The sequence below is a fragment of the Aythya marila genome, assembly GCF_965140915.1.
Source record: "Aythya marila genome assembly, chromosome: 1".
Classification (NCBI taxonomy): Eukaryota; Metazoa; Chordata; class Aves; order Anseriformes; family Anatidae; genus Aythya; species Aythya marila.
In genome coordinates, this window is record NC_139042.1 from 144302510 (window position 1) to 144314823 (window position 12314).

At 42.5% G+C, this 12314-nt stretch overlaps 1 protein-coding gene across 6 annotated transcripts in view; it reads right to left on the reverse strand.

Moving 5' to 3' along the window:
- DENND5B (DENN domain containing 5B) overlaps nucleotides 1-12314 on the reverse strand; it is a 110006-nt gene that overhangs the window by 37203 nt on the left and 60489 nt on the right. For all 6 annotated transcript variants that reach the window (XM_082765649.1, XM_082765652.1, XM_082765650.1 and 3 more), the window contains 2 exons: nucleotides 4945-5132; nucleotides 1276-1812 (listed from right to left, as the gene is read on the reverse strand). In XM_082765649.1, the coding sequence (XP_082621775.1) occupies nucleotides 1276-1812; nucleotides 4945-5132 (725 nt within the window). The remainder of the gene's footprint in view (nucleotides 1-1275; nucleotides 1813-4944; nucleotides 5133-12314) is intronic.

The following is a 12314-nucleotide window of genomic DNA, read 5'->3' on the forward strand; positions in this document are numbered from 1 at the left end:
AAGGCTTCGCCACCACAAAAACACCCCTCAGAGAGGATGGGATCCAGCTACTGAGGGGTCTGGCTCATGGGTCACCTTTCTGGTCACAACCGTGAGAAATAAGGAGCTTGGGAGGCTTTGTGACAGCTCGAGTAAAGGGAAAATGGAGCTCCTGAAGCTCCATCTGCACTGCCATGTCTTTCAAAGCAGTCTAGTGGCTACTGCCTGCAGGCACCAGCTGTGTGTAACCTGTGTGCGCCCATGTGGGACCTCTGGTCCACACACCCCTGCTTAGGACCAGGTCGCTTACTGAGGTGTCGTATTTAGTTAGGGATGCACAATGCTCCTCAGCTAATATTCCTCAGTGAAGTTAAGCAGGGCAATTGATCTTGAGATTCCAATTAAATTGAGCATGTGCTTAAATCTCTAACTGAGCTCTGAAAACCCCTACCTTAAAAGCCCATTTTATTGTGTAAGTACTAGCAGAGACTGCATAAACAAACCCTGACTTCTGAAAGCTGCTACTGTTCAACACATAAGTACAAACAAAAACAATAAAAGGCATGGTAGTGATTTTTTGTTTGTTTGTTTTTGTGTGTGTGATAAAAAACTGACTGAAATCAATATTTAGTCTGTTCTTTACTATTTATCCCTCTGACATTCTCCTCAGAGTAGGACTTGTGTCTATAAAAGCTGATGGCTAAGAGCGTTATCTACTTTGAGAAGCCATTCAGAAATAATAATTGTGCAAGCTTCCAGACATTTCTCATTCCTCTTGCTAACCTCCACTCTACTTATTTCCCCATTTCTAATCTCAGCTTCCTATTCACTCTTGTGTACACATTACAATGGAGCCATAACAGTACTCTTCTGACATAATGACATGATAACCTTCTACAGAACAAGACTACATGTTAACAAAAAGCCCTACTGTGAGATTAGGAAATAAAAAACATGAAAAAGTGGATCCGCTTTTTGTCTTGTGTGCACACCTCTCCTTTCAGCAAAGGAAAAGGAAAGAAAAAAAGTCACTTTCTATTGCTGCCCTTCCAGAAAACCCACAGGAAAGCCCCCATCAGTCTGTCTGCAGGGCTGCTACATGCCAGGACAGCTCTGAGTGGCTCAGCAGATCCACACCAATTTACCTTGCCAGATGACCTGGCCCTGTGTAATCAAAATGGCAGATGAAGAAGGGAGGATTGAAGAGTACCTAGGCTACATATACATGACACAGATAGTCACCCCCACCTCCTAGAGTACTTTTAGGTGGAAAAATAAATACACAGCTATCTTTACTTTGTCGAAGTTCTGCATTTGTTCCCTGTTGGTCAGCCACGATTCCAGATCGGGGGCAGCCTGAATGACGAATGCCTCATAGTCTGCAAACATTTGCGTGAAGCGGTTGGCAAACACCTCCCGGAGCTGCACGTTCAGTTTGTAGTCCCTCAGCTCCACCTCTTCACACTGCAATTTCACATCCTTCTCTTTTTCCACCAGGGGAGCTGTGATGGTCATCTTCTCCATCGTCACGCCTGTTCTCTTGGCGAGAGCTTGCAGGCGGGCAATGGTTTCATTGCCTTTCAGCAGCTCGTACATATTGAGGGCGTTGCCAGGGATGTTCCCATTCTTTTTGTCATTCACCAAGTCACTAAGCACCAGGTTCTTGAGTTTGGTGGCGCTGTCGCTGCAGTGCAGATTGCCCTCCGGTGGGATCCCAAACTGCAGGAGGACCTCAGAGATCTCCTGGATGAACTCCAGTTTGTTGGGGAACTGGGGAAATTCCTCTGGCAGTTCAATGAAATGGTTGTCAATGTCCACAAAGCACAAGTTTGCCTGAAAGATGAAGAAAAGTTTCAAAATGGACACTCAGCATTGAGGGGACTACTGTGCTAAGTAGCCCGATTTTCCCAGAACGTTTCCAGACAAAAGGATAAGAGCACACATTTGCAAGAGAATTACTTTTAAGCATGACTTCAGTAATGCTGAGGGCCAGGTGGACGTCACTGATTTAATAAATTAATAAAGACTCCCCAGTTTGTTCTCCTGGGACTTGCAGATCCTAAACTTGTTGATCCTATTGCAAAGCCTTGATATTCCCTCCCAGCACAGCTGGGGAGGCAGCAGCAAGTGGGACGTGCAGCACCACTTCTCAGCCCCTGTAAACACTAGCAGCATAAATCACCACATCTCCAGGCTGTGTTTTATTTTACTAGGGGCATCTGTAGTTGTGCTACCAACAAACAAGGATGTCACTTACAAAGATGATGCAGGGGCAAAGCTACAAAAGAGGGTCCTATGCAAATCCTTTGTGATCATGCCTGAGTATATCTTGTCCATAGGATATACTGTTTCCCCACTTTCCCCATTCCCCTGCTTCTGTCTTTTCATCTTGGAAACTGCTCTGCCTGAGATACAGATTGCTCTCAGACAGCTTTTCTGTGCATGGAGATGGATCTCAGCCCAGAAGATTAACACTAAGTGGAGACATGAATCTAGCAGAGCAGACACTAGCAGTCAATGGGGGGAGGGAAGCACCCTACATAAAAATTAATTACATTGCAAGTGCACCCTCGGGAATAATAGTAGAGTGAAAAACAGTAACTGGTGTTCTGAACTGTGGCTTACAGCTGAAATTCAGTGAGTGCACCATGCTGAATAAAATCTTAAAAGAGGACAGATTCTCCAGGTGCTGAGCTCTGAATGGTTTCACCCTGGCATTAAAAGCTGAATACACCACAAGACAGCAGGAGCAGGTCTGTGTTAGTCTGACTCGGCCACTGCCACAGCTCCTCCAGCTTTTCTAAGGCGCATTGACTGCTCTTTGCTTCTCACAAAATGCTGCAGACTAAGGGTATTAGTAGCCATTTGGTAGAAGTACCCCTTCAACTTACTTTTTCATAGTAAATTGGACTGTACAACGCATCTCTTCATACAAAACAACTTGCTTTAGCTAACTATGTAGCTACTAAAGAGTTATGGATGCGTTGGTATGGTTTCTTAGCTCAGGGACTGTCTTCTTATCTATCAATATTTCATTTCAAAGGCTTTTTAATTTCAGCTCTGCATATCATTTGCAAAATTTGAAAAATGAGATTTGGATTCAGAACACCCTTGGGGAATTGGTCTCACTTCTCTCTTCAAAAACACCCGATGATTAAAGTTAATGCAGAGGGATTAGTAACCTTAAGACAGCATGATGGCCAGTTGTTAGAATTTTTATCTCTAACGTACAAATGGTTTATATTTAGACTAAAAGCCTGACAAGCCAGCCCCTGGCCTGAACAAGAAAGGAATGCTAAAGTGAACAGTGCTTCCTCACTGCTTGCATGTTGAAGGACGTTATTTTATTTTTTTGGTTGTCTAGAGGAATTTGAGATTCAAGATCTTCCCAGGTTAATGCCCCTTCTTTCCCTCTCCCACAGTTATGGGACCTGTGGTGCTCCTAAATGCTGGGCTGTTATTTTTTACCCAATTGCTAAACATTTTAACAGGGTGTTTTTTCACTCCCACAATTACTGTTTCCTCATTAGAAATATTCAATTTGTTATCCCAGTGATACTGCAAACCCATCACATTAAAATTTTAATTTAATGAAAATGACAGCTTAATCTGCTAACTAAAAGCATATGACTAATAACTTTAAAAAAAAACACCACAGTAATTATGTAACATTAATATGGTTTTACTGAAAAGCATTATTAGATAACAGCTTCATTTCCACACCAGTGCAAATTTCATGTGATTGGACCATTGTATCCAGGAGGTAAGATTTGATTTGCAATGCTACCTGCTACCCAAGCTCAGAACCAGTCACCTCCACCTAGCACCTGAAATAAATCTTTATTAAAAACCACATTATCCTTGCCCTGTGTTTATCCCTCCACTTCCACATATAAACTCTCCTTATTGCATGTTCTTCTCCACTGCTGCTCTCACTGCCTGCTCAGTAAGAGGGCATGTTTGCAAGCCTCTGTCCCCAGGAGAGGTCCCTGCAGGGACAGCAGGTATTGTAGTGCCACAGCTATTCTTATGAAAACACCAATTTTAAGGAGAAACCCAAGTTAATATACCCAGATTGCTCAAGAAATGGGCCCTAAAGCAGTCAACATCAGGAAGCAGAGCAGACTAGCAATATCCCGAAGACTTGGCAGTGTGGAAAGTGATCAGTGGCTAGATGAAAACAAGAAGCGGTTTTAAACACTGTGGTCAAATTCCACATAGGAAAAAATCTCTATTTCACTCTCTACCACTGGTGACTTCAACACCAAGAATCAGTGGATGACCTTATTTTCTCAGGGGAAAGAATGATACACAGTGCAAAGTCTTCATGTCCCATTGCACATGGGACAGGCAATCTTCAGTGTGAAAGATCACCACTGGAGTGAGTTTCTAAGTGGTTCACAGGCCATATATTAATGCAGCTCTGGCTGATTTGAAGCCAGGATGCTGGTCTAGTGGTAGACCTTGACCTAGACAGGAATGCAGGTCTTTACTTGTGGGTATGATGAGGCTGACAGGATGAAGCACACTTCTCGTCAGGCAACAGGGTGACAGGGACAATTTTAAACCATCTAGCTACTGTACCTGACATCCAGTTTCACAAAGACCATCCCCAAATTAAATGATCCTTAGCCCTTTGCAATAGGACCGTGACACTGACAAAGAGTGAAACATGGTGACGCATGTGACATAGGAAAAGCAGAGAAACTTTAAGCATCACAGCAGGTAGTAGTAGAACTTAGAAGTGAGTACAACTAGCTACACTTGCTAAATTCAGAAGTACACCAAGAAGGACTGCAGAGATTTCTCCTGCTACCTCTCCCCTGCTGGAAAACAGAGTATCTGTGAAAACGGTTTTCATGGTGCCAGAGACACCTCCTAGCATGCAGTGTCGTTTTCCAGCATGGATTCACGCCAATGCCAGTAACGTGCTTCAGAGGAACAGCACCAAGGGCAGACGCTTACCTCCTGAGGCAGCTCCAGCTTGGAGCGGTCGGTTCCCTCCTTGGACTGCAGCCCCATCAGGTAGGGAACAGGAGCGTCCAGAAAATGCAGGAGGGAGGCGGGAAGGATGGGGACATACACGTGCTGCCACTGAAATGGGAACAACAGTGTCGTGATCCCCTCTGCCACCGTCATCAGGCGCTGGTAATCTACATGGGGAGAGAACAGGAGAGACATTGAATTACCTTCCTGTGCTTCACTTCTGGAATCTGGTTCACCGGAACAGCAGTGACAACATAAATCAGAGACAGTGTTACATGGTAAGATGCTTTTTTGAAAATAAGACAATATTTAAAAGCCAAAAGCATTACTTAATTAATTAAAACTCATTACCCCCAGGAATAAACTGCTGAGCATAAACGTTCATATCTTATCTAGATCTATTCTATCATTAAATTCATTTATTAAAAAGATACCAAAATTATCTCTAAAGTACAGGATAATAATACTCTGATTCTATAAAAAGCATACATTTTTTTTACAAGGAAAAAGGGGAATAAAGGAAGTGAACTTCAAAGAAACATTGTGGTGAGGCTTTCTCACTTGCTTCCTGTCTATGTTTAAGTCACTACTACTTCTAAGGCTGAGTGTATTTTCCAAGAGACTCACCTTGCTTACACACTAGCAGAAATTCATCATCCCCAAGTATAAAAAAGGACTGTTTTAACATAAAATCCAAACAGAAGCCTAATGGAGATTCAGTTCTTAAAATAGTCTGTATAGCTAGCGTTTTTATATTGCATTGTTTTCCTAAATTTCTATTTAATTCACTAGTTTATTGCTTTGTAATATTGTGGTTCAAGTAAACATTTTGTGTGTTACCTTTTAAACTGAAATTTAATTTGATCCAGCTGGGCCACAAAAATATTTCATATTTCAGATTTTGGATAAGAGCAAATTATTTTTCAAATATACAGCTTGCAAGCTGTTAAAGACCGTGAAACCAGGTGATTTCTTCTGTATTATAGCTGCTGCTGCATTTATGGCAGCTCCCCCTAAATTTTAAAGAGCAAAAAAGTACTTAAGACCTAGCTCCTTAGGAGCCTTAACTTATTGTGAAGAAGCAGCGTATCTCATTTAACATCAGTGGCTAACAACAAGAGTACCAAAGTGAATGTTTTAAGATGACTTCAGTTTTGCATGAGGTGCACTGCACAGCCAGGAAGGGAGTTATTTGGCCCCCCAAGAAAAGACCATTCTGGGGGTCTGTGACTTCTGCTGCTCTTTGGTATTCCCAGAGAGCTGTTCCCCTCAGCCCCAGTGCACAGGCACCTCACCAGCAGCTGGCAAGCATGATTGAAGGGATGTCACTAGGGCTGCCTACAGCAGCAGGGCTCAGTGACAGCCATCATGTTCTCACCAGCTTTGGCTTCGGCAAGTAAAAGGTTTCCACCCTCTCCAAGGCTAGATGAAGATCCTAGCTAAGACCTGGGTTGTTTCCCACCTCTCCTAGTCCCTGTGTCCCGCTCTGTGAAGTGACAGAGATATGTAGCAACACTCTGGCTTTGCATCAGGCAAGAAGCCTGTCCTCCTGTAGGCCCACAACTGCTTTCATGTGGATAGCATCCCAGCCGGGCTCCTCCTGCTCCTGAACAAGCCAGCCTGACATCCTGGCAGACATCAGTGACAGCCAAAGTGCCGTCATCTGACACTGCTCGGCTTTTAGGAGGTCACTGGGAAGATGCACTTGAATAAATATGTAAATTAAAACAACAAATTGCATAACCCTTTCTCATTCTTGCTAGCAGCTCTCTGTGGAAAACCTGCCTCAATCTACAGGAGGTCAGCTGGCAGGGCAAAAACATTTTTCATCTTGTCCTGCTAATACCTAGTCACTCAGTCTTCAAACTGATTTTCCAAAACACAAGTCAGTCTCAAGGTTACACCTCAAAACCACTCCTAACTACACATCAGCCATTTATGAATCTCTCCCTTTGAAATGGTCTGCAATTATACATGTCTATTGGCTGTCTTGTTGAGGAACATTTACACAAAATCAACTTACAGAATCTACTGGTGAAGCTTGGGCATCAAAGGAATTAAGATATTATGTAAACATAACTCCTCAAGCTTTAAAAGTTAAAAAAAAAAAATCAAATACAGAAAATAGCATATCTTAGTATGCACAAGATGACTTCAAAGGCTGTTCTGATTTACATGGTCATGTGAAAGGACAGATCTTCATGGCAGGGTTGCAAGCATTTTTTTTTTTTTGCATAAGGGTGTTCAACTCTGGAAATGCATGCTCACTCCCTTTTCTTTTTTTTTTTTTTTTTTAATAGTACTGACAATATTTAACATGTTCACTAGCGCATTTTGTAACTGATTTGCTACGAGGAAAGTTGTTTTCAAAAAAATGAGATGACAAAATTATTAGGCTATTTGTTACCGTTTAGCAATGCTTGTTAGTGATTAGCAGAGATAAAAACATTTACATACCCAGCAATTTTCACTGAAGAGAAGGAAATTCCCAGAAAAATAATGATTTAAGGAAAAAAAAAAAAAAAAGGAAATGGTTCTGTTGATATTTTTTTTAATGAAGTAAGTACTTTGTGCTTATTTTCAAGCCTGAACAAGATTAGGCACCTACTCTTAAGTTTCCCTGTAAAGCACAAGGTCTTTTTTGACAGAAATTCTTGCACCTGTCAGCATTTGAGAGAAGCTTGTGTGTTTACTGAGGGCAACCTGGAAACAAAGGATTCACCCATTTCCCCAAACCAGAAACAGAAAAAGGGAGGCAGAATAGAAGAAAAGGAAGGAGGGAAAGAATGAAAGTGGGAGGAAAAATCAGGGTATGTATAAATGGTGTGTGTTTGTGTCAAGAGAAGACCTTCCTGATCCTATCCTACCACCACTGTCAGACTTCAATAGCAATCTCCAACTGCAAGCCAGGTTTTGCTTGTGATTGATGAACGACAGCCCAGGTAGGAAAGATATTCTTTGATCCTGCTCCAGTCTTTGGAGCTGCAACAGGGGATTAGATAGCATTTGCCAGCATAGGGAAGTGTGTTTGGAGAAGCCCGTTTGATGAGCAGAGTGTGCACACTACAGCCCCATTCCCCATCTATTTGACATCAGGAAACATCCACAAAAGATACAAAAAGTAAAAACACTGTCTGGGTGTTACCCACTAAAGGTCACAAACTCAGCGATGAAAGGCTCAAATCAAGGCAACTTCCTGAGACGTGAGAATAAATTTCCTTCCTCTTCTTTTCATACTTCCATTGCTATTTCTCTCTTCCTTGCAGCTTTCATTTCTCCCTGCCCCCAGAGTGACAACAGCTTATACCACAGGACTGATTTTGCTTGGTGGCCATACCTGCTTCCCTCGCCCTGCCTTCTTGGGATACTTTCCCCAGCACAGGGAACACTGGCAAGCACAGTGCCTACAGCAAGTTCTTCATATTCAGAGTTAAATCTCTCATTTATAAACAGGATGTCTTCCAACAGAAACTGCTCAAGGAGGATAATCCCAGGGCAAAGCAGCCCCTGTGGCATCTATTGCAAGAGCTGCCTCTGAACTGCCGCTCAGCTGGATTTGGCACGGGTCGTTCTCTCACACTTAACCTTCCCCCCTAAGTGAAGAAGAGGGCAACAGAGCTGAGTTCAAAGAGCCTGGATTCAACCCCTTCCCCTGGCAGCATCTGCCAGGGGCCCTTGGCCAAGTCTCTACATCTCACTTCCCTGCGCAGGAAAAGTAACTGCGATGCAGGCCTGCTCCACCATGGGCCGGCAGCTCTGCTGTGCGAGTGCCATGCTACAGCCACGCTTTGTGAAGTTGTGGAAATACTCACAGGGATGACAGGATACAGTTCGATGCTTAAAGTGCAAGCCTTGAAAGATTCCTGTGCCATTATGAATCACTGTTTGGTGCTAGGGATGGAAATGGTTTCAGCTTTTGAACATCGACTCATACTAAATGTTTTTCCGACGGAGGGCAAAATTTGGCAAATATTTTGGTGTTGTTGCTAATTCTTCATAATATAATAACAGGACAGCAACCAAGCAGAATGATATTATAATAGATACTGTGCACATCAAAATATCTGTCCCAGAGAGCTCACAGTCCAAACACAAGCAGCAACTGAGAAAACAAAACAAAAGTAATCCTGCTCCTTTCATTTTACAGATTGGGTATAGAAACTCTGAGATGCTAAGCAATTCACAAAGCTCAACATAACAATTGCTTTTCCCACTGTACAAAGCAGTCTGATATCTCAAAATCCTTCCCATGCTGCAGCAAAGCAAAACAAATATTTGAGAAGGGAAAGAGACATCAATGTCTCTGTTCAGAACAGCAGAGACCTCCCTTATTCAGGCGCTTCCTCAAAACAGGTTCAAATCTTTAGTCATAAACAGAAGAGATTTCCACCTGGAGGGGCCTTCTCAGCAAATGCCCAACCACAGGATTTTTGATTATAAAGCATGTGCAAGAGCGCTCACACTCATGCACACCAGAACCTGTATTCTTGCTGTCATCAGTAAACCGTTATTTCAGTTTAATTTCATCTGCCTGCCTAACGAAAAAACAATTTGGTAGCTTTCCACCTATGTCTTGCAGTAACCATCCAGGGGCAGCACAGAAAACCTACAGCATAGCTGGAGCCTCAGCATGGAACTTCTAAATCCAGTGCAATGCTTTAAATAAAAAAAAAAAAGGAGGGTGGGGGGAAAGGCCATGCTTCCTCCTTCTTTTCCTTTTTACATCCTTTTTTTGTATAAAATTTGCAAGTACTTGGAAATATTTGAAAGGATGGGTTACCTGGACACCACTTCCTTTTCTCTACAGGTCTTTGAACATACAACAAGTATAACTGTGATTCTGCAAATCCATGTGCTCATGCGTATCCTGGAAGATGATAGTCCAAACATCCACAAAGATTGCTTTTCCGAAAGGCAAAAAACAGCTGGTGGGAGGTGTCCCTGCCCATGACAGGGGGGTGGGACTGTATGGTTTTTCAGGTCCCTTCCAACCCAAACCATTCTGTGACTCTATGATTAATAGCTTTTCCATACACTACCTCTTCAGTCAAAGTATTTGTAAAGTATAAGTAATTGCAATTCAACAGTTACTTTTTTGTAATGAAATGTGGATTAACTGAGTCAGGTACACTGGAGAAACCGGGAAATAGAAAAGAATATTTTGCTTTGAGCTCTGAGCATAAGGCAGGACCGACGCACAGCATCCCAGCCAACAATCATGAGACCTGCCTGGTGGCTTGCTGCCCTCAGATCTGCAAGGCTTATATATAGCACACCGCAGATGAAAAGGAAATCTGAAATTCACATCTGAGATAAAAATTGTTTATGAAAGCAAAGTTTTTCAAACCTGAGCTCAACAGATCCTCTGGAGCAATGCATACGAGACTTCAAAGCGCCCTGGAAGCTTCCATCTCAGACCTGACTTGTGCACTGGCAGCGGGAATGAGTGACAAGTCAGGCTGTGTGACTTTCAGGAGATGTCACATTCGCTTCAGGAAGTGTTTATTCACCATAGGAAGCACTGTGCAGCAGTGCTGCCTTCAGGGAACTTCAGCAGGCCGCAGACGCGGGGCTGTAGGCAGCAGAGTCTCGGGTAAAGGACTAGGGCCTAGGACTAGGACTCTCGCCCCAGGCAGGCAGGGGTGACACGGTACACGAATTACCAGATAAAAGCAGAGTAGCAATTTATGCAAATCTGAAAACACGTTATTTTCTTAAACAGGATGATCCAGACAAGTCTGCATCTAATTGCCTAAACTACGAATTAGCCTCTCAGACTGTGGGTCAGCATTGCCCTGAGGGGGAACGACCTAAGGCCAACATTTGCCGAGGCCAACTCTTCCCATTTTTCCCTCACTGGCAAGAACTTAATGGGAAAACAATCACCTCCACTTCAATAAACTTCCCTTTATACCGCTGATCTGTGTCAGAGCCAGCCACTAGTGGTTCAGAATAAATTTGTTTATGATCAGCTTAAGAATTATTTCACAGAAAAAACTTGAATCTGCTCTGGTTACTGGCATAGTCAAGCCTCCAAAATGGAAATATAATGGGAAATATAAAGATCAAATTTAATAAGTGGCCAAGTGATGGAGTGTGTGTGTGTGCAGTGATAAAGGCAGCCACCTATCTTCCTCTGCACTTTGTCATTAACACAAACAAGAGTGGGGCTGCAGTACAGACCTGTACTAGCTGGCTCACCTTGCTTCCAGCTGCTTTAAAAATTTTGATTTTTCAGGCAGCATCGACTTCACTAACAAACCTGAGTTAACCTGAAATTGAAAAATGTTTTTGCCTTTTCACCAAAGGTAAAAGCCAAGAGGGTGTTTAGTTCTTTGGATGCAATTACTCATCTCCTTTCTGGGGCAGCAAGCACTTCAGTCTCCCATGACTGTGGTGATGTTGAGGTCCTAAATGCGGATTAGAACCAATCCACATAAATTTCCCCACGTAAATTGTTTAGCATTAGATCTGCAGTGGGTTTCAATACGTTTTGAAGAATGTCAGTGTGGAGTGCAACTGCTTAAATGAGGAACAGTGGAGAACAAAGATTTTCTGCATAATTATTTGGTGTAACAGTGCTTTAACAGGCAAACACATCATGCATGTATTCATTTCAAAAAGTCTCTCCCAAAACAGACTTCATTAGAATGATCTTTCAGACACAATCTTTTTCTAGGGCACGACTATACAGAAGCATATATATAAGCCATTTGTATTATAATGCCTAAGATTAAAAAAAGTAATGCAAAGAATGCTTCAATCTTTGAGGAGCAATTACTCAAACCCTTTGAAAAACAACTTGGGAAATACTCAAAATTATAATGCCTAGAAACAGCCTAAACTGTAAGAAGTTTATCTTTGTCTCATCCGTGTTCCCTCTCGTGTTTAAATCCCTAGAAAGGCAGGCATAAAGAACAGATTGCCGAGGTTGTCGCAGAGCCTGCGATTTAATTCATCTCTCTCCAGCAGACATCTCACGCCAGTAGCATTTTGTTACCGATCCTTGGGAAATTGGAGCAGCTATCACCGAGTGTTATTAACTTGGACACTGCTGGAAGCCTGGACATTCACAATACCATTACATCGCCACAGTCGCATGGGAAAGCTGTGCTCTGAATGAAATAAAGGGCACTTGCAAGAGTATTAATTTTTAAGATTGAATAAACTACAATAAAACTACAACAGCAATTCTGTTCCACAAACGTCTGTAAGCCCCAAGCTTATACAATATTAACTGTGTGCTACACCATGTGCCTTGTTTAGTAATAAGTATGACTCTTTGTATCAGCTTTCCACATTTTATTGAGAATCTTGAGGTCTCTTGAAAGTCATAGGAATGCATCATA